Source organism: Hesperophylax consimilis, chromosome 28 (genome assembly GCF_061612785.1).
Source record: "Hesperophylax consimilis isolate HC1 chromosome 28, BYU_Hcon_1.0, whole genome shotgun sequence".
In the NCBI taxonomy this organism is placed as follows: domain Eukaryota; kingdom Metazoa; phylum Arthropoda; class Insecta; order Trichoptera; family Limnephilidae; genus Hesperophylax; species Hesperophylax consimilis.
In genome coordinates this window covers 7,913,604-7,937,139 of record NC_142863.1, presented here as the reverse complement: position 1 = coordinate 7,937,139, position 23,536 = coordinate 7,913,604, and the positions used below count along the sequence as shown (strand labels likewise).

Here is a 23,536-nt window from a genome sequence, read left to right as displayed (position 1 = left end):
ATATTGGTATTTAAGTTAGAATGGATTAGTTTCCGGACACCATGTACAATACCGAACCAAAAAAACTAGATGTTAAAAACATGACATTAATTGGGGGTAAATATAACAAGATTCGTTCCGCTTATAAACGCCTAAAACCAGGGCATCACGAGACCAGTTTTTATTTTAATTCGAAAAATTCATAGTGAACATAATCACATATAGGGTTTTCCAATAAGAGGTGTTATTTTGAATAGCCCGCTATTTCGGTACATGTTACTTTTGAAGCTGTCATTTTTTGACATTTGACAAGTAGAAACTACGCCATTAATAAAAATGGAACGATGACCGCGGGACACTTATAATATTCCGTCACTTGTTTAGCGACCGGCAAAAATCATTCAGACTTATCCCAAAAAAGTTAAGGTTTTGACTTGAGTTGACCAGTCTACACATTCTGGACAATGGTGAATAATATCCATAATTTGTCGAATGATGGTTGAGGAAGAGCAGTTCATTATTTCCGAGTCTGTGCGAGGGAATATTGAAGGGAATGAGTTGCAGTAGAGTAGGTGAATCAATAATACCATTTATAATTTTGAAGAAGCAAATGAGGTCATTTCTTTCCCGACGGACTTCCAAAGGAGAGAGGTTTAGAGTTAGTTCAATTTCATCATATGAGTATTTGCCTATTTCTAAACCCAGCCTCCTAGCAATCCCTCTTAAGAACCGATGTTGAACAGATTCAATGCGTCGAATGTGGACAGCATGAAAAGGAGACTAGATAACACATTCATATTCATATTGTGTATGTACGGGCGCAAACAAATATTTTTTTTTAATATTGTAAAGCAATATTAATTCTTTTACAAGCAATAATTATTCGCCTGAAACACTCATCCACATTGAAAAATCTCCTGATAAAAGATACATGACGCCAACGTCCCGTTGGTTTTATTGCTTGTAAAATAATTGTTACCCTTTGTGCTATGCATAAAAAACCTTGTCTTAAAACATTAGTTTACCAAAAAAAAATAATAATCAATATTAATTCATTGTCTTGTAAGACGACTGTCATCAGCGTCGTCAGGCGTGACGTCAGCGCCGCCATATTCAGTAATAAAAACGAACATATCGTTTTGGAGGCAAAATCGAAAATGGTACATTTTAAATCGATATAGAAAATTTATTCCTCAACCCAAAAAGAAAATAAAAATACCTTCACTATCGTATTTAAAAAAAAATGTTTCTGAATGGTGGTCTCTCACCAGGGCGATACTGAGAGTATTTACCACCCTCGTATACTTTACAGGTTTTAATTACTTAACCTCAAAACCTTCTCAAGAATGAATTTCGATATTTGAAAAATGTTATCGATTTCGTAAAGTAGGGCAAAATTTACCTTAGTTACGACACACAAGCATGCCCACAGCACACTTCCATCGGTTTACGTCTACAGTGGTGGTAGGAATCTAGTATCTAGTCCATTTTTCAGGCAATTACCGAAATCCGTACCGTGAATGACTACAACCACGCTGCACATATGGCTCAAATTCTAAATTATAATCATAAAATATAATTAATTTATTTATACTACAAAATACAAACACGTGAAGTGACGCACCAGTGGCGTGCGCGCCCCACAAACAAAATCTCTTAACAGTATAAAATAAAGTCACTCTCCGCGTCTGTTCGAGAGCTTAGTTCTTCTAAACTACGCAACGGATTTTGATAGGGTTTTCACTATAATTTACAAAATTTATTCCGGAAGGTTTATACAGGGTTTTCCAATAAGAGGTGTTATTTTGATATTCAAGGAAAAATGCCATCTTTTAATATAAATGATCGAATGTTTATTTCATTATAAAGAGGAAGGTATGCCGTTAATAGTGAAAAATAACATCAGTCAAATGACCACCACGACCACGCCTACAGGACCATATCCTTTTCATGAAATTTTCCATAACCAAATCGCAAAGTTATGCCTTATGTCCTCGATAGCCTCACGAATTCCATCTTTGAGGTCTTGAATCGACGCTGGGCTGTTGGCGTAGACCTTCTCTTTCACGTGGCCCCAAAGGAAGAAGTCGCAAGGTGTTAAATCACAAGATCTCGGTGGCCAATTGTGATCACCTCTTCGAGAGATAACACGGTCCGGAACCTTTTTCCGTAAAAGATCAATGGTTTCGTTGCTTGTGTGGCACGTAGCGCCGTCTTGTTGAAAGTAAACGTTGTCCAGATCAATACCATCCAATTCCGGTCATAAAAAATCATTAATCATCTCTCGATAGCGCAATCCATTCACAAATAACACCTCTTATTGGAAAACCTGTATATATATATATAAAAGATACATAAATAAAAGAAAGTAGAGAAAAGTTAATGTTTTATAAACAAGCAGCAAAAAAATCTTTTAGGGCGCTTACGTTTGAAGGCTGGCTAAACCTTATGAGATACATCTAAATAATGTAAAACGAAATTGTATATCTTAAAAACGCCTCAAGAAAATTCCCCGGTGGTACACGTCTATCTCTCAAGGATAACCCCCAGCATCGCCGGGTACAGTCAGCTAGTCTCTAAATCGTATAAAAGAAAGTCGCTATCCGCGGTTGTCTGTTTGTGCGCTTGGTTTATCTAAACCAGAGGTTCCCAAAGTGATCTATATGGACCCCCAGGGGTCGATATCGGCATGCTGGGGGTCTATGTCAACGAGAAAAAAAATTGGGGGTCCACAAGATTCAAATGGGGGTACATAAAAGCGGACCCCCATTTACCTCAAGTCAACATTTAGGAGTTCCGTAAATGACACAATACACCTAACACAAATATAATAGACTGAGTAATTACTTATTTGATAATTGTATTTTTATATTTCGTAAGTTGTTAATTGAGGTATATAAATAGAGTCTACTTCCTTTTCTCGTCAGAATTAATATATTCAAGCAAAACATTGCACATTGGAAGCAGCGAATTTTCCTAGTTACCCAACTCGTTTTTGAAAAACGTCCAGGGTGATAATGACGTTCAACATTTAAATGCACTTCACACAGACTTCAAAACTAAGTTTGAGGACATTTTGACTATGGAAATGCAACGTTGAAGAATCGGATATCATGTGACAAGAAGAACTGACCGGAATAAGCACTGACAAAGAACTTAAGGGGCAGTTCTGTAGGGCTAGCTACAGAAAGAAATTCCCATTGCTTATCCTGCTTCATTTTCATTTGGTGTAATACCTCACAAGGGCGCCCCTGTCTGCACAATGTAAAGACAGAGCAACTATACCGCCACCCGGTTGTTGGACAGGCAAGGGAAGGGAATATTTTTACGAAAAAAATAAATGATAATCACATGGGACGTTAATAGTTTTAGGAAAATTCATTCAATATTCGGAAGGCTGTCTTTTAAGGGGGTTTACGGAAAAAAAAAATTGGCAAGTGGTCTACACGGCAAAAAAGTTTGGGAACCTTCGATCTTAAATAAGCAACGGATTTTAATGGGGTTTTCACTATCTTTTATAGAATATCTTCCGAAAGGTTTATATATAAAATACATGCATATTTTATTTATAAAAAGTAGAGAAAAGTCTATGTTTATACTAGAATTCACAACCTCAAAACTTTACCCCAAATCATCCAAAACCCCGAACAATGCCGGGTGCACGTCAGCTAATTTACAATAAATATAAAAGTTAAATGAAAAATTAAACGTAAAAAACACTCTGCAACTCATCATGTCATCCGATTTCAGAGAAATGCGTATACATCCTCGTTTGTGTACGACAACGAGTCTATCTGCCGAATTTCAGCTCGAACCGATGTCGGAAAGCGTGTTAATTTCAACTTCCAAGATTTGATCAATCACGGGAACAAAATTCAAATAGATATATTTAAAAATATTATCGTTTGTATCGACAATCCATATAAAGAATTGTCAAATTATGAATGTACGAATTTTGGTGGCACTCGCATTCAGGGCTACTCCGAATATCTCGTCGAAACTTGTTCCACTATTAGAACGAGATAACCGGTGCGGGTGGATCGGATTCGGTAGTTTTAGTAAGAGAGTTGGAGGCAAAAAAACTGAACCTATCTTTTCGCTTCATGTCACATCTAAATATAATATCTCAATGGGCGTGGCACGCATTTTCTGAAATTGATACTACAGGGTTTTCCATTAAGAGGTGTTATTTTGAATAGCCCGCTATTTCGGTAGATGTTACTTTTGAAGCTGTCATTATTTGACAAGTATAAACTAAATGCCATTAATAAAAATGGAACGATACACGCTTTAACAACGCATTGAAATTATTAAAATTCACTTGAGTGAATCAAATGCAAATCATCTTGAGTGATGAGGCCCATTTCCACCTCGGTGGCTTCGTCAACAAGCGAAATTGTCGCATCTGGGGCTCGGAAAACCCAAGAGTTATTGTTGAAAAGCCTCTCTATCCTCAACGTGACTGTTTGGTACGGTTTATGGTCCGGCGGAGTCATTTGACCTTACTTTTTTCGAAAATGAGGCTGAAGCAACAGTTACGGTGAATGGATCGCTATCGAGAGAATGATTTTTTATGGCCGGAATTAGATGGTATTGATCTGGACAACGTTTACAACAAGACGGTGCTACGTGCCACACAAGCAACGAAACCATTGATCTTTTACGATTGAATATCAAAATAACACCTCTTATTGGAAAACCCTGTAGTTACTAGCCGCGGCCGAAGAGACGTCCTTAAAATCTAAAATAAACGTATTACAGAAAAAAAACTTTGTATTTATCACGGGTTGATTTTTTTTCACGATAATAGTAAGTTTTCACGAAAAACCGCGCTATACAAAATATCCAGTTAACGTTTTAAAAACCCTCGCACGCCCCTGAAAAGCAATACAATACAGCATACAAACATAATTACATTTTATTCACATGTGTTTCAGGTGGTTATCGTTAGTACAATAATTATAACTAAAACAGAGAGGTCGATGACCCGGCATCACATTATTTAATTTCGGAATTATTATTATACTGCGTTGTCCGATGTGCCGTTTGTTTGCAGCGGTACGGTATGCGATACCTGCGTTGCCAGCTACTCCATCGACACAGATGAGCAAGAGATTTATAAAAACACATGCTCAAAAAACAAATCTCGTTTGAAACGGCAGCGTATTTGACTATACATGGTTTCGGAAGCGCGAGAATTAACAGACAACGATCAAATTCTTTCGTAAAAGTGCTAAGATTCTATCGTTGATTTAAGTTAAATATCATATATTTTATCGATAGATTTCTACGTTAATTTTAAAAAAATATATGAATTAATTAAGGCGATGCACTACGTCGTGTAATATTTTAAATTGAGCAGCTATCAATAACAACCCTTACGTAGATGGCGATAAGGTTTCAATTCCCGCTTAACAACATCCGCCTGTTTTGATTTATGCAAGAAAAAAACATGGTCAAGTCAAAAAGTGCCTTTTATTTTATTTTGTGGATGTTCAGGCATAAATTTTTTTTTTTTCGATCATTTTATAGATAACTTAATTTGCCACATTATACAATAAAATCATAACCGAAAAAGGGTTAGTAAGTAGGAGATTTTGAACTTTAAAGCAGTTTTCATAGGCCTTATATATTATTTTTTTCTGGGCTTATAAAAAGACTTATCTAAAAAATACTCGATTATTTCAAAGGCCAAGATGTATTCTACTCGCAGTATTTAATTAAAGCATCTGAAACATTTCTAGGCGACCAAGTTTTCAAACCAAAAACACATGATTTTGCATTACTACGTATGGCATCGCCTTAACCTTAAAATTAATGTGTGTTACTGACACTTTTTTTGCGATTTTTTTTTTTTTGAAATCCTCAAAGTTGAAAAAAACACTTTTTAATGTTGATGATTCATTTTAATGCTTAAATGCTTTACATATGAGTATGATTTGTCTAGTTTACAATATTTTATTTACACTGCAAGCCTAAAAGCATTTAAGCATTAAAATGAATCATCAACATAAAAATGTTTTTTTTTTCACCTTTTTTCAAACAAAAATCGCAAGTTGCGCCACAATACGAAGTATGTCAAAAAATACAAATAAATAGTAGTATATCTGTGTGTAAGGATAGAATGTGGCCATTCTATCCACCTTATGATTCCAGAGATAGCCTCATTTTTAATGTCAGTGACATACAATTTTTTTCTTTAAAAAATGATAACTCCTTCATTTGTACACGCAATTGCTTCGTACGAAATTTTATAGCATAGTAATGATCAGCAGAATCCATTTCTAGCCAAAAAAAATACCCTTGAAAATTCAAGACTCTATGTCTATGAAAGGCGATTTTCAGCCCACTGTGCGGCGGTTCTCATATCTGCCTCTCAAATTGGAAAGTGAACATTTTAGCCATTTCGGTCGGTTTGCGTCCGCCGGGCTCTCTTTCTGCAGTGCTAACAATGGATTCAAACTCCCGTTTACAAACCTTACCTTCCCAGAACTTCCTTTACTTAAAAAGACACGTCACACAGCATCCCTAAAGATGATCCTGTTTGTGAACTGTTGTAAAAAATGAAGAGAGCGTGATGTCCCAGTGGAAGCGAACAATGCTCAGAGTTGAACCGAGGAGAGGTAGACAAGACTATGTGGCAGACAAACCGTAGCAGACGGGAAGAACTAAGGACTGCCTAGAAGCGGTGCTGGGAAATCCCACCCTGGGATAATGACCGCAGTTAGTTGTTTCTTCGAAACCAAAAGACCTATGAATCTGAAACTTGAAATACACAAAGAAAACAGTATTGTCACAATAAATCCTTCATAACATACCCTCAGAGTCTTCGCCAGCGCACGCAAGAAGGCTCTCTGTCTCTCCCTCAGCACGATCCTGCCACCGTTCTTCCTCCCTATGGAATATCTCCTTAGCCGTAATGACTTCATAACCCACTGCATCAATTCGTTGATCATTTTGATTGAATCTTCTAAATAAACTATCTATGCTATGAAAAACCGAACATCAACATAAACACCTACACTTAAAAGATGTTCCCAGAAGTGTAATCTATTATACTCGGTGTCTGGAAACCCGTTGAACAAGCTGGTATGTTAGAAAAACTGGTGAATCTATATTGCACTTGATTTTGTGGTATATTTTTTTTTATATGAATGCTCGTTTTCGAGTAAATCGAGAGAAAATCGATCAATACGGGATAATCATCAGCTGTTTATTGTATCGCAGTGTAGAAACCCGGTACCAAGTTACCGAGAAAAAGGTGGAAAAAAATGGAATAAAAGGGATATATATTGTGTTTTACCAATTTCCCTCTTATAACACTACTTACCATGTAGTTTATAAAATAAAATTTCAGAAAGAAGTACTCTGATTAACGAACAACGAAAGGTGCAAATGATCTTAATAATGCCAGAAAGAAATTGATGATAACGCAATTTCTATGATTGAGGAGGAAAAGAAAATTAAAAAACAGGCTTTAATTCGCTTAATCTTAAAACGCATTGAAGCTTGCATAATAAAACTGTCCACGTAGGTTTTAGTAAAACGTGTCACACACGTCATACATTGTATAAATCAATACCTTAAAATGTAAAGCTACACACACACACGACTATCAAAAATATTCCACTACCTAAAGGTTTAACACTCACGCGACGAGTTATTATTTGTAAAGGTTAACGCACACGCGACGATCACAATCACGCCCGTTATAGCGGCCGGTCCACACAACACAATAAATAACAATATTCGGAAGTTAAAAATTAAAATTCAACAAAAACAAAGATGGCGGCACGCGTGTTCAACTCTCTCAAATCTGTTTCGTTCTGATAAATTCACAAGGAAAATGTCTAATTGACGTTGTTTTATTTCTTAAATTCATATGAAGCGAGAGGCGATATAAAAAATGGATGCTTCAATTTCTCCCCTGAGCGTAAGAGTGTGAATTTATGAATAATTAGTAGGAAAATTCGTAAAAAAATCATCTCGTAAAAAGAAAGTTATTGAAACGAATATTATAATTAGTCGAAAGAACTTCGCTGGAGGAATTAATGAGCGTTGTTTAATGGTTTTGTTTTACTAAATGTAGAATACATAATAATGGTAAGAACTAACCATTTATCATTTTGGAGAACTGAATAATTGAATTCATATTAGAGTGTTAATGGCCATGTGCATAGCAGGCATTAACCCTCAGGCTAATTTGTTCGGTTTTGCGAACAAACAACCCGTTGAGTCAATTTGTTCGCTTTTCGGAACAGCTCAGATGGTCCCATAGAAATTGTTTGGACTCCCTTACTGACATTGTGAGAAATATGAACTAAACGGTGTTAGAAAGAGAAAACACCAAGCTTTATATTCAAATATAGAAGTTAACCACACAATAATAAAAATGTTAACTTCTATGAAACAAAAGGTTCCGACCGCAATTTGAGAAAAATGTATAAAACTTTTAATCAATTATTATTGTATGAAACAACAAGAAAGTGAGGTGACAATAATGTTTATAATACATTTGTCTAATAAAAGTGGGGTGACCGTAATGTTTATAATACATTTGTCTAATAAAAGTGGGGTGACCGTAATGTTTATAATACATTTGTCTAATAAAAGTGGGGTGACCGTAATGTTTATAATACATTTGTCTAATAAAAGTGGGGTGACCGTAATGTTTATAATACATTTGTCTAATAAAAGTGGGGTGACCGTAATGTTTATAATACATTTGTCGAATAAAAGTTAGGTGACAGTAATGTTTATAATACATTTGTGTAATAAAAGTGAGGTGACAGTAATGTTTATAATACATTTGTGTTATAAAAGTGGGGTGACCGTATTGTTTATAATACATTTTTCTAATAAAAGTGAAGTGACAGTAATGTTTATAATACATTTGTCTAATAAAAGTGAAGTGACAGTAATGTTTATAATACATTTGTGTAATAAAAGTGAGGTGACAGTAATGTTTATAATACATTTGTCTAATAAAAGTGAAGTGACAGTAATGTTTATAATACATTTGTCTAATAAAAGTGAGGTGACAGTAATGTTTACAATACATTTGTCTAATAAAAGTGAAGTGACAGTAATGTTTATAATACATTTGTCTAATAAAGGTGAGGTTATAGTAATTGTCATGGTGAGAAATATGATTTAAACTGTGCTAGAAAGAGAAAAAATTACACTTTATATTCAAATCTAGAAGTTTTTTATAAATAATTTTTTATATGAAACAACAAAAAATTGAAGTGACAGTAATGTTTATGATACAGTTGTCTTATAAAATGTGTATTTTTTCGTTATCTGTAATTTTAGTTCAGGGTTTACACAACAGTGTGTTGAGCCATTTTTAAGACTTTTTTATGTTTGCATTCAAAATTTTAATATTTTTAAAATTGTTTTTATTTCTAATAATAGAATTTGAAAGCTTGTTTCATCAACTTTCGAAAACAGGTGTTAGTTTTCGGATATGTTCAGAAATATTCAATTTATTTAGGTTCTATTGCAAAGCGGAATTTCACTCGAATTCTCCGACCTTAAGAAATATAATGGTCAATATGCCAGAGGCCTGAGAGGTAAAGTGAATCGAAACAAGACTTTCAGAAAGGGTGGACCATTGATCATCGATGGTGTGATGACTTTTATAATTTGGGGATCTAATCTAAATAGTGTAGTACTTCCCAACCTTTCTCTTTCCCACCTTCTTCCCCTCCCAGCTTCCTTCAGTCTCACGTAACACCCCTAACTTATAGATGTCAATTTTCATAAGATCTTCCGACAGGGCAGTGCAAATGTTTATCTGTTCAAGAAATTATTCTATATTTTTAAAAAAGGGCTTGATCAATTTCATTCGAAAAAAGGGAAAATAGACCTTACTTAGAGCACACACACACACGCCCACAACACATTTCTATCGGTATAATATCTCTTCAGTGTTATTTTTTAAATTTTTATTGTTAGACATATCTTTAAATAGTATAAAATAAAGTCGCTATCCGGTTCTGTCTGTTAGTACGCTTTGTCCTTCTAAACTCTGAAATAGGGTTCTTACCATTTTTTTTAAGAAGGACAAAGATTTTCGGGTTACGAATAACCTGACAATATTTGAAAATCTCCTACTACTACTACTACTACAGTATGTGGAAAATGTTGCTTGTGTTGTGATTTACGACTTAGGCAGCCAAGGAATTGAACATACTACGCCTGGGCGGAACCCTAACGCGATGTCAACTCAGCCACCGACCAGTCGCTGAGAATTATTTAGAGAATTTTATTTAGACGTGTACCCGGCGTTGGTCGACTTATCTCTACTTTCTATAAATATAATATATATATACAGGGTGAATCGGCACGTACCCGACAAACTTTAACCGGCTATTTCTTAGCATATTTGGAGTAAAAAATCTTATGTGCACTTTGCTGTCCGGTAACGTTTTTTTTAATAAAAAAAATAGTATTCATATATTCACCACATGTCACCACTGTTTTATCCTTTGTCAAAGTTTGAAAACCCATCTGGCAATATTTTATTCGAATTCCGTTGAATAATGTACGTGTGTACCTATATTGGCGCGCTTTTACAATCACAACGAAATGGCACGGCACCATTCGTCTCATTTTTAACTATTATTATTTAGTGTGTGCGAAAGAGCGAAGAAGCTTTTCGACATACTTGCTTATAACAGCTGTTGAACACGAAAAGCAATGCCAATGACAGTGATGTAGTGTGGAAATTATTATTTTTTTTGTTTTTAATTGAAAAAAAATGCTACCGGACAGCAAAGTGCCTATAACATTTTTTACTCCAAATGTGCTAAGGAATAGCTGGTTAAAGTTTGTCGGGTTAGTGCCGATACACCCTGTATATATATATATATATACAAACCTTCCGGAAGAAATTCTCCAAATGATAGTGAAAACCCTATCAAACTCCGTTCCATGGTTTAGAAGAACTAAGCGCACAAACAGACAAACCCAGATAGCGACTGTGTTTTATACTACGTAATTGATTAATTAACTTAATTTGTGGTGGTAGTAGGAGATTTTCAAATATTGTCAGGTTATTCGTAACCCGGGAATGTTTGTCTTTCTTTTAAAAAAAAAACTAGCTTTTTATGTGTACCAGACGTTGCTGGGAGGTTATTCTTAGGAGATAGACATATATCATGCAGAACTTTTCTTTAGGCCTTTTTAAGATATACAATTCCATAGTACATTATTTTGATGTATCTCATAAGGTTTAGCCAGCGTTTGCAATGTAAGCGCCCGAAAATACTTTTTTACGACTTGATTACAAAACATCAACTTTTCTCTACTTTCTATAAATATAATTTACATGTATCATATATACAAACCTTCCGGAAGAAATTCTCTAACTGATAGTGAAAACCTTATCAAAATCCGTTGCGTAGTTTAGAAGAACTAAGCGCACAGACAGACACGGATAGCGACTTTATTTTATGTGGTCGTTTGTCTTCCAGGCCCAACCGATAGGCAAAAAAAGGTGGCTCAGTCCACAAAATCCTGTTTTAAATCGACCATTTGGCATTTCATCTATCTGCAAATTTGTTTGTTACATTCTGGTTCAAGAATTATTGTATACTACTATCCATAAATAAACCACTCACTAGATCGATATCTTCGGGCTTTTTGTATGAAACAAATTGGTCCTAAAAAACCATAGATATGCCAATATATAAACAGTACAATTTTCATTCGGTGCCTACTTATTATACTATACACCAATGAAAAACTCTGAAAGTTTATTCCATAGAACAACATGGCAACAATATGACGTCACAATATTCACGGTTCAAATTTTCGATCGGAGCTATACCAATACCTCCTAGATCACAAGGCGGACACTCATTCAAAGCAGCCTCCTAACTTTGTATGGTAATTTACAAAAATGATCGTATTAATTTTTTTTTCAATTTATTCTTATTGATTAAAACATCCTAAAATGTTAAAGTTTATTTAAAAAATAAATACAAAAACATTTTTGGAGGTTCTCAAACAAGTTAGTGGGGTGATTTGTGTATTTGATAGTGTCCTGGGTATCTATTCCAGAGTCTCTACCACGAATTACTCGCTAAGCGCCATCTACGAACGAAAATCTCTACGACTTTTGTCATAAGTTCTATATTTATACATTCTTGAGTGTCGCACGGTTGAAGAGATGAATGTGTTGGCAACCCTGTGAATATTGTCTATGTTTCTGATGTGTTTGAGGTCTCTATGGAGTTAATTTGAAATGTCAAAAACAAACCGTTGCCGCGTCGTTCTGTCAACGTTTTTATTTGCTACCGCACTTTTTCTGAAATGAATGGCGGTGGCGGATACATATCGAAATGCAAGAAAAATGGTTAAAACAACTTTGCAGAACTAAACGAATCCGATACCAACTTCGAAAAGCGCGCGGAAAACGATTTTTTTTTGGTATAAGGCAATTCACCAGGATGCAATGATTTTGACAGTTTTGCCGATCTCTACTGCTTCGACCCACTCGTTGTTTAAGTCGAATGAATTTTGACGTATGGCGTGTAGTATGTACTTTCGGTGAAACTCAAGAATAACAAACTCTACCAGTGTATGTACTTTCGGCCGTAATTGCGAGCGATCGAGACTGGGGAATAGATACCCTGGCCTTGTGATCTAGGAGGTTTTGGTTATACCCCACTGCTACTATCTTTTTATCCCGCCAGAGTTCGCATGATCGTGGTTCCTACTCGTACTACGAGCTATAAATCAGGAATAATCAATTTTATGGTACCTGCCGGCCTGAAGAGAGTTTCTTCGAACAAATTGTATTATTCCTTATTTGAAATTTTCTTAAAGTAGCGTAAAATATTTATGGTTTATAATTAGATGGGTAGGTATTTTAGTACCTACTTATAAATCGTATTTTTTTCACAGAACTACTAGTTTCTATTTATTACCTGTGGGTGCGTCATAAAGCCTCATTCACAAGGAGGTGAAGTATTCGGCCGCGGGACTTGTGGCGTGGGAGAGACGGCCGTTCACACCGAACTTTTTTTTACTCTAGCAGTGCGCTGTCACGTGTTGGTTTGACATTTATGTAGATACTTCTTGAGAAAATGCGAGGCTTGCGTTTTTTCTTGTAGGTTTTACGAGGAACGACTGCGAGACCATTTTCATACAAAACTTAAATTTGGAATTGAAGTCAAAATACTGTATTTTTTAATTAAAAAATATAATAAAACGAAAATCTCTAGCATGCATTTTTTTATGTGAATATCGCACAACAGTCCCAACTGCTCCCAGCCGTCTGGAGCCAGTGAAACTATGGCATCCCCAATTGGGGTATATTGTGAGGCTGAAGTTAGTGGGGAAGGGAAGGAGTTAGGAAAAACGAAAGTGGAGGGGTACCTGGGTATTCGTACCTGGTCACTAAACATGGCTACAGCCATTTCAAGCAACGCTTCAATTCTGATTGCTGGTCTTACACCACGGCGTTACTGAAAGAATCCTCCACTCTAGAACGTGCCGCAAGTATACTATATATTATTATAAATTAATAAATTGTGAAATAAAAAATATTCATCAATAAAATTTACTTGCGCACGCCGGGATTTGAACCCGCAATCTTCGGATTGCCAGACAAGAACCTTACCCCTCGACCACGCAGGACGTCAAATGTGTTACTTCGGTTATTTTTGTTTCAAATCATAAAATACAGGCTATTAAATAAATCGATTTTTACGACAATAAAGACAACTTTGTCAATTATTCGATTTTTTTTTTAAATTTACCCATCGCGTTTAATAAAATGAAATATAATTTACTGAAAAGCATTTTGACGATCTTAAATTCAAATTACAAACAGATTTACGTTGAAACACAAATAGGACATATATAAATTTAAATTGTTCGACATAGAACGACGGGTTTTTTGAGATGTTTTATTATTTTTATTTTATTTTATATACCATTATATTTACAAAGTAGGTTAGGCTAGATTTTTTTAATAATTATTTTGAACCATTAACTCACGCCAAAGTTCCCCCAAAATAATGAAAAATTGATTTCTTTAATAGCCTATATTTTAAAACACAAATAAATAAATTAGCATATATCCGTAGACTGAGAAAAAAAAGTTCATAAAATTCTGTAGATGATAGTGAAAACCCTATCAAAATCCGCTGCGTAGTTTAGAAGAACTAAGCGCACAAACAGACAGGCGCGGATAGCGACTTTATTTTATACTATTTAGAGTAATCAATATATCAAAATAATGCGTCTATTGTGGCCGAATCTGGTCGGGTGAGATGCACTCGCCTACGCACTCCGGAGCACCGGGTTCGAATCCTGCCCACGCAAAATAATACAACACGCTAAGCTTTACCTGTATTCCATATCCCCACAGAATTAGAAAGCACATTTAAATTTTAACGAAGGCAATTGATTCAAAGGTTTCATATTATTTATATAAATAGAATCACTGAAGAAGAAGATAATACGAAACATGTAACAGAACAAGACAAAGAAAAATAAAAAAGTTACGGTCTCAACTGCGAAACGAACCCAGACTCTGTCTTACAGGGACAACGCCTCTCACCACTCGGCCATTGAGACAGCATTATGTCATTTTTGTCGGTCTCATATTTCAAATACAGAATTAACAATATTATCTTGCAAATATTTTTTTCCCATTTTTAGCAGCATTTGAATGATTGCAAAATTTCTAATTAATTGATTTGTAACCTAGATAATGTATCGGATACTCACATACGATTTTTATTTATATTGGACACCTATTGACTTTTTATAAAAGTCCAAATTAATATTAAATTTTCAATGGGTAATATTAACCAAAATTTATTCCAATAAAAAAGGATATAAATAAATTTCATAGACTAAAGATAAATTGAAAACAAAACACAAAAGCAAAGATGGTAATTTGATGTATTGTTTAATATCTGCATAGAATGCAGGTGTTACAGCTACTGTCAGTATCGACCTATTCTTATTAATTACTTTGGTTTTAGAATTAGAACAAATTGTTTTTAAAGAAGCCAAGTTGCAGTCCAAAATGGAGTGCTGGTACCTATCCTGATGAATGTCAGTGAGGCGTGGAACTGGCAGAGGAAGTATGAAAGAAGACTGAGTTCTATACAAATGAGATCCCCGCGGCGAATGTGTGGCAAAGCCATCAGTGTGAAAAATGTGGAAATCAGCAAAAAATGAAAGCGTACTGATAAAATTACACTGAGATAGTTTGAATGTGCATGGTAGAAGAAGTGGGAGACGCTCGAGGAAGACATGGCACGAGCAACAGAACCAAATGCTTGAGTCGGGCCATGTCAAGAGTCGGAATAACAGAATGGTATGTTTGAGACGATATATGAATGTGCACGAGGCAAGGAGTGTGTGTTAAGGCGATGCCATACGTAGTAATGCAAAATCATGTGTTTTTGGTTTGAAAAATTGATCGCCTAGAAATGTTTCAGATGCTTTAATTAAATACTGCGAGTAGAATACATCTTGGCCTTTGAAATGATCGAGTATTTTTTAGATAAGTCTTTTTATAAGCCCAGAAAAAATAATGTAAAGGCCTATGAAAACTGCTTTGAGGTTCAAAATCTCCATCTTACGAACCCATTTTCGGTTATGATTTTATTGTATAATATGGCAAATTAAGTGATTTATAAAAAGATCGAAAAAAAATTAAATATTTATGCCTGAACATCCACAAAATAAAATAAAGGGCACTTTTTGGCCATGTTTTTTTCTTGCATAAATGAAAACAGGTGGATGGTGTTAAGCGGGAATTTAAACCTTATCGCCATCTACGTAAGGGTTGTTATTGATAGCGGCTCAATTTAAAATATTACACGATGTATTGCATCGCCTTAAGACCGAGTTATTTGGCGGTACATGCTCTCTGCCTACCCATGCGTGAAAAGGGCGTGACGATTAGTTAGTTGGCTAGTTTGGAATTAGAAGGGATTCGAAGTCAACGATGAGGTAGTAGAAACTACTTTCTTTCACTACTTTCAGACGTTTTGAAGTATGTACTTGCACTGAAAATGTTTAATAAAATAATCCGAACGTTTTATCTGTCACTATTAACAGCTAGACAAGAAAGAGAGAGACCAGAGTCTAGTCAGTAGACAGAGAAATTAGACCAACGGTAAAATAATATATTAATAATAATTAAATATAATTACAATTACCATCCGCGCCGTCAAATGGCCCACTTGCGTTCGTTTTTAATTATCAAAAAAGGTGATCACATATTTTTAATGTTAATATCGCACTGGAGTCCCAAGTCAAACTATAGACTATGGCATCTCTAATTGGGATATGTTGTGGTGCTGAAGGGAGTGCGAAGAGGAAGGAGATGGGATAGAGAAAGGTTTAAAAGTACCTAGCTATTTAGATTTGATCATTTAAGATTAGTGCGAAAACACTATTTTGATTAATTTTTATAACGAATTGATGGACATTATGAATACCAAAAAATATGTGTTAGATAAATTGAAGGTTTTCCTATCGTTTCGCTTGAGTAGAATACAAATAAAAAAATAAATTACTCAATAAAAAATATAAATGTAAACAACTAAAAAAAAAAATTTTTTAATAGAAATGTATGAACGCGTAAAGGAAACAACTTTTAAAAAATACAGTATTGTAGCTATGATTATCTGTGACAGTTTCACTTGATTAAGTTTTTAGCTTTCTTATATTAAACCAGTTTTGTGCTTGAAATCGAACGTTTCTAGACCCCGTTTGTCAAGCGATTTTAATGCCTATTACCTACAATATAAGCTATACCAAGAATATACACATTTTTGGCTTGTAGCTTCCTCTTAACACGGCTAGAGCCATTTCAAGCAACTCCCCTTTCTGAATAAGGTGTTGCTTCTAACTAAGAAAACAAGAAATTCTATGAAAAAAAATCCATTCAGTTTATTTAGATTCGTGACATCGCCACCCACTTATAGAGATATATTTGTGTATATTTTATGGTATCGCAAGGATCGTCTGGAGCCAGTGAGACTATGGCTCCACAATTGGAGTATATTGTGACGGATTCAATGGCAACTAAGGGGAGAGGCAATTCAACACACTTTCGGAAAGTCAAATAAAGTCACAAGTGATGGCCCATAAACTTCACCCAATGCAACCTAGGTTTTTTTCATCGCTTTTCATGGCTTTACATACATTTTTGAATGTTTTTAATTGCCAAAGTTCCGAGTTTGGAGGAAGGTGGGGAAGTCCTTGGTTACGAACACGGCTAAAGCCATTTCAAGCAACGTTCGATTCAGAATGGCGGTCTTTCACTTCTAATTTTGTAATGATAAAATAAACAATTTCATTTATTTAGATTCGTGACATGGCCACGTATAATTTTAAAGATTTTTTTAATGTATTGAAAAAAAGCTGATGTATCTAGTTTACAATAAGACATTTCCACTCCTAGGCCCCAAACAGACCTGTGAAATTAATTTACAAAAAAGAATTTTGTAAATTTGATATTATTTTGAATGATTTCACCACAAGACGGTTTCTCTAATTCAGTCTACGGAGAAAACATCGTGATATATTGCTAATTTATTGAAAATCTGGTCAAATTATTCATATTCCTGTTAAATACGGGACTGCAGGCCTTTAACGAATGAATTGACAGTTTTCCTAGCAAAGAAAACGCGAATGTGTTATAAGAAATGCGGAACACGTGTTCAACATACAATTTATTAACATTATTAAAAAATATACTAATATTGTCGCATTTCATCATTCTATTTATCAGGAAAAGAAGATCTGCATGAACACGTGTTCCGATATATTCTGAATGGACTTTTTTTAACATGATTTAAATAAATCAACCATCCTCGTTTTTTCTCCATCAAAATATCAATTATAAAATGATCAATTTCAATGTTTTTGAAATAACACCTTCGGCTACTGTCCCCAATGTGTCATGACCACAGTCCGTTGTGCCAGATGTGTCCATTAGACGTGGAGATAGAAGAATGCACTCTAGACAACTGGACAACTTGACAACTGAACAACTGAACAACTAAACAACCTTGACCGCGATATGCAATGGCATTGCCTCTGCACGGGTCATACAGTCAATGTCCGGTACTATAAGATACGTGGTTTGCCTCTCAAACAGGCTATAAAAACGTAATAATATTGGACACCTAAATATCATATAATTTTTTTAACAAAGTCTTGACTTGTAGAGTCTGTTTATTCGCTTTTCGGGTTATATTATATCGTTGGGCTCATAAAAAATCGCTCTCTCCCTTACCACCATAGTTAGAAATATGAACTAAACGGTGTTAGAAAGAGAAAACACCAAGCTTTATATTCAAGTATAGAAGTTAACCACAGAATAATTAAAATGTACACCCCTATGAAACTAAAATTTGAGAAAAATTTATGAAACTTGAATTTTTAATTAATTATTTTTATACGAAACGAAAGTGAGGTGAAAGTAATTCGTATTATAATACATTTGTCTAATAAAATATATGTATTTTTCGTTATCAGTAATTTTAGTTCAGTTTTTAGACGAAAAAACGTAAGGTGAGCCATTATTAAAAACTTTTTACGTTTGATTTCAAAATTTTAATATAAAAAAATTATATATTTATTTCAAATAATAAAATTTTAGAGCCAATTAAAAAAAATCATCATCTTTCAAAAACAGTTACTAGTTTTCAGATCTGTTCAGAAATATTCCATTTCTTTGGATTTTATTGAGAAATAGAAATACACATAAATTCCCTAATTTTCTGACTGCATATTTAAGAAATGTAACTGTCAATGTGCCAGAGGCCTGAAGGGCTGTTTAATTATTATTATAAATATGACGATTAGCATCAAAAATAGTCACCTCAAGAAAATCAAGCTCTTTTACTATAATTTATTTATTTATCTTAATTAAAAATACTTTCTTTTTGGTTGGACTGAGGATTGAACCCTCCTCCCCAGGGACTGAAGTCAACGGCGTTAATAAAAAAAAACAATTCGCAATTGGGTAGGACCGACATTTATTTCGTATATTGACTGCAGTAATGTCATTTTGTCCAATTTCGGAGAAATGCGTAAATGTCCGCGTGTTTATACGTGATTGCCACAAAAATTGCACGTGTATTTGCCTTGTTAATATATCAAGACGAAATGCGAAATTACTAAGATTTTCGTGAACACGCCTTCCGACATCGTGATAATACATTCGTGAAATATATCATCAAACTTGATAATTCATTCGTAATTCCTGCAATCCCGTTTTTAACCGGATTCCCAATAATTTGAAGAGATTAATAAATTAGCAATATCGAATTTACTTCTTCAAAATAATTAATTTGGACTATTGAACTATCGTTGTCAATATGAAACAAGATAATCAATGTCATTGGACTGTCTGCGGCTTAGGAGTCGAGTGCATATTTCAAAGCTCCACATCTCGTGATAGATATTACGTCGCGAGCTGAAAACAATTACGACGACCTCGAAAACCCACACAGCAAAAAGCTGTGCAAATGTCACGACGCCAGAGCTCAAAATTCGTGAGGTTTTTTTTAGTGAAAAACAATAACAAAATCTTTTTAAATAAAATGAAGTTTAAACTATCTACGAATAACTTGACAATATTTGAATAATTCTTCCAACTTACTGGCATCATTATATTTGGCAAAACGTTGCTTATGTCCAATGATGGGGGACTTAGATGATTGATTGAACAGTAAGTAGCCTATTTCAGACAGACAACGTCAATATTTGACTCATTGGCGTGCAACTCATCGATTACAAAGATCCAACTCATCCGTGAAATAGTGATTTGTAATAATCATTTTTCCACAGCCAAATCTCACGCCGAACGAAACCAAAAACCGATGAAGAAGAAAAAAAACATGACCCCAAAAAAAAGAGACAATGAAATTTATTTCAAGACGATTTTCAACGGAAATTATTGAGCACCTACCGGACTTAACCAAAGAAATTTCAATTTGAATCGCTGCTTAATTTTCGAAGGCAAAATAAAATTCCTAATTACAGCCTATTTAGCCCTCTGACCCAAATGTGTCTAATACAGGGTTTTCCAATAAGAGGTGTTATTTTGAATAGCCCGCTATTTCGGTAGATGTTACTTTTGAAGCTGTCATGTTTTGACATTTGACAAGTAGAAACTACGCCATTTATAAAAACGGAACGATACACGCTTCAACAACGCATTGAAATTATTAAAATTCACTTGAGTGAATCAAATGCAAATCATCTTGAGTGATGAGGCCCATTTCCACCTCGGTGGCTTCGTCAACAAGCAAAATTGTCGCATGAGCCCCTGAGGTGATATCTCACAAAAGCGGCGCTATACAAATTATCCAATAATAAATAAAACCTGGGGCTCGGAAAACCCAAGAGTTATTGTTGAAAAGCCTCTCTATCCTCAACGTGTGACTGTTTGGTTCGGTTTATGGTCCGGCGGAGTCATTGGACCTTAATTTTTCGAAAATGAGGCTGGAGCAACAGTTACGGTGAATGGATTGCGCTATCGAGAGATGATTAATGATTTTTTATGGCCGGAATTGGATGGTATTGATCTGGACAACGTTTACTTTCAACAAGACAGCGCTACGTGTCACACAAGCAACGAAACCATTGATCTTTTACTATTAAATATCAAAATAACACCTCTTATTGGAAAAACCTGTATATAAAATGAACACCTATATAAAATTCTACCGGTCGGTGGCTGAGTTGACATCGCGTTTGGTTCCCACCCAGGCGTAGTGTGTTCAATTCCTCGGCTGGCTAATTCCTCCATCACAACACAAGCAACATTTTCCGCTTACTGTTGTGGTAGTAAAAATTTTTCAAATATTTTCAGGTTATTCGTTACCCGTGAATGTTTGTCTTTCTTTTTTTTAAATAAATATATATAATAAGATAGAGTGTGTTGAAGTAGACATTTTCGACGATAATTAATGATTTTTTATGGCCGGAATTGGATGGTATTGATCTGGACAACGTTTACTTTCAACAAGACAGCGCTACGTGTCACACAAGCAACGAAACCATTGATCTTTTACTATTAAATATCAAAATAACACCTCTTATTGGAAAAACCTGTATATAAAATGAACACCTATATAAAATTCTACCGGTCGGTGGCTGAGTTGACATCGCGTTTGGTTCCCACCCAGGCGTAGTGTGTTCAATTCCTCGGCTGGCTAATTCCTCCATCACAACACAAGCAACATTTTCCGCTTACTGTTGTGGTAGTAAAAATTTTTCAAATATTTTCAGGTTATTCGTTACCCGTGAATGTTTGTCTTTCTTTTTTTTAAATAAATATATATAATAAGATAGAGTGTGTTGAAGTAGACATTTTCGACGATAATTTATACGGATTCGGAGAAAATGTTCGTCTGTTGCTAAAAAAAAAACGTTGCGTTAATTTTACTATGCATTACTTGTGTCTCTATTTGTGTCTTTTGTGTTTTAGTTGTGTCTCTTGTGTATATATTTGTGTCTCTATGTGTATCTCTCGAGTCTCTATTGGTGTCTCCTGTGTTTCTATTTGTGTCTCTAGGTGTATCTATTGAGTCTCTATTGGTGTCACTTGTGTCTCTATTTGTGTATCTTGTGTTTCTATTTGTGTCTGGCCTCTTTTTGTACGATTTGCCATTTGAGTGAGCTTTTATATAATTTTGTATTTTTATTTGTTTGGTTTTTGTTTTTGAATCTTTATTTAGATGTATGCAAAATAATGTATCCTGTGTCTCAATAAATTTTTGTAACTGCATGTACCTTTTTGACACTGAGAAAAACCCAGTATAAATAAATAACTTTTTTACATCGACGAATTCAAAGGTCGCGTATTCGAAATCCGGCGTCCGCGAGTAAATTTGATATATACACTCGGAATACAGTTATAGATTTGTATAAAATCACATTCACGTCGCCCGCCACAGACACTCTTCCTTATATAAATGGAAGACATAACAAAGTAGGTACCTACTTGACAAACGTCAAAATTTGTATTTTTTTTTAAATAACACAATATTTAAAATAGAAAACATTGGAGATTAACGACAATTTATTGTTATAACGATGTCAAAAATACGAATAACAAACCTTATGTCTTCCTTTTGCTAATATAGTAAATAAATTCGAGAATTCACACGCCAAGATGAAAACTGATTCTAATAAAAAATATTTCAAATTTCAAATCCACACAGAATATGGTATATAATATATTGCTTGTCTAACAAGTAGGCATGAGTTTGTAAATTTGTTAGTGTGTTCCGTATCCGGTCAATCATGTCAACATGGTAGCCGTACTTGATAGTACCTTTTCATTCCGCCAGAACGCACGAGCGTCGCGCCTGTTGTGAGCTGTCAAGTTGGAGTAATCGACATTACTTCTTCACAGAACTACTAGTTTATTTTTCCAGAGCCATTGATAAGAGATTGGATATTATGTAGGTAAATAATAGTTCAATGCATATTTACGAACCATTGTTTAAAAAATCAATCGATTCGTTACAAAGCCATTACTTTCATAATAGTGTTGATAAAATTCTACAAAACATTATTGTTACAATCTAGAATCAAGTTGGATTCCAATAAGGCCACAAAAAATAACGCTAAAATTAAAATGGTGTCGGATTAATCACTGCATATCTGACAATGAAGCGAATAAGATCAGTTTTTGTCAGATGGTAAAATATTTACTTTCGCGATGCACATGAGATGCAGGAATGCGTACGACAACGCCTCGAAAAGGAAGAAGAAAAAAACAGTCTGAAAATGGAACGAGAATCTTTACATCGATTCGCAAAATCGTTTATAAAAATTGGGTTAGGTTTTTTTTAAATATTCTAATGTTAAATTTAGTAATAATGATATAGAGTTATATTTTTAAAGGTTCGTTTATGGACAGCTATTGTCTCAAAATGGATAAAAGTTCTATTAAAATCAAGGAAGAACTCTGCACAAAATCGTTTATAAAATTCTTGGGGTAGGTTTAATCATCATTCTAATGTTAAATTTATTTTAAAAGTGTATATATTTACATAGTAAAAAATAAGCTTCGATTATAGACTGAGCTTTAGGATGCAATTTGCTTTAAAAAAGCTTCGGCCATGCCGGCTTGCAGGCGGCGGCATTATCGAATTATTATCAATATAAACGGGATACACACACTTTTTATGAGAATATTGACGTGGTGGGAGAGTCTAGCAAGTGTTTTTTTTTACCTTTTTGGGTCCATTCTGCACAATCGTCTCGTATTCCAAGCCCTCCACGGACATGATGATATTGATGCACAGGGGTGAGATCACACTGATAATATGGCGGAATGTTTTGAATTAAACGGCGGCGTGTCGATTAATGATTTGGAACGGTAAATTAACGAAAGGCTCGCGACGAGGTGGCCGGTCAACAGTCTGCGGGTACCGGAGAAGTATTGTGTTTGGCGTCGGAGCGGTTACCCCTCTTGCTCTTTCTGTAATGAGAACTGAACTCGGAGAACGCCGGAGATCGGAGAATACTGTCAGCGTGTCAGCCGCCC

At 34.9% G+C, this 23,536-nt stretch overlaps 1 protein-coding gene across 1 annotated transcript in view; it reads right to left on the bottom strand.

Annotated features, from left to right (window-relative positions):
• The window catches only part of LOC149410123 (coactosin-like protein), a 116,842-nt gene extending 93,306 nt beyond the window's left edge, over positions 1-23,536 (bottom strand). The window contains exon 1 of the mRNA XM_089649022.1: positions 23,223-23,536. Coding sequence (XP_089505148.1) covers positions 23,223-23,276 — 54 coding nt within the window. The 5' untranslated portion in view covers positions 23,277-23,536. The remainder of the gene's footprint in view (positions 1-23,222) is intronic.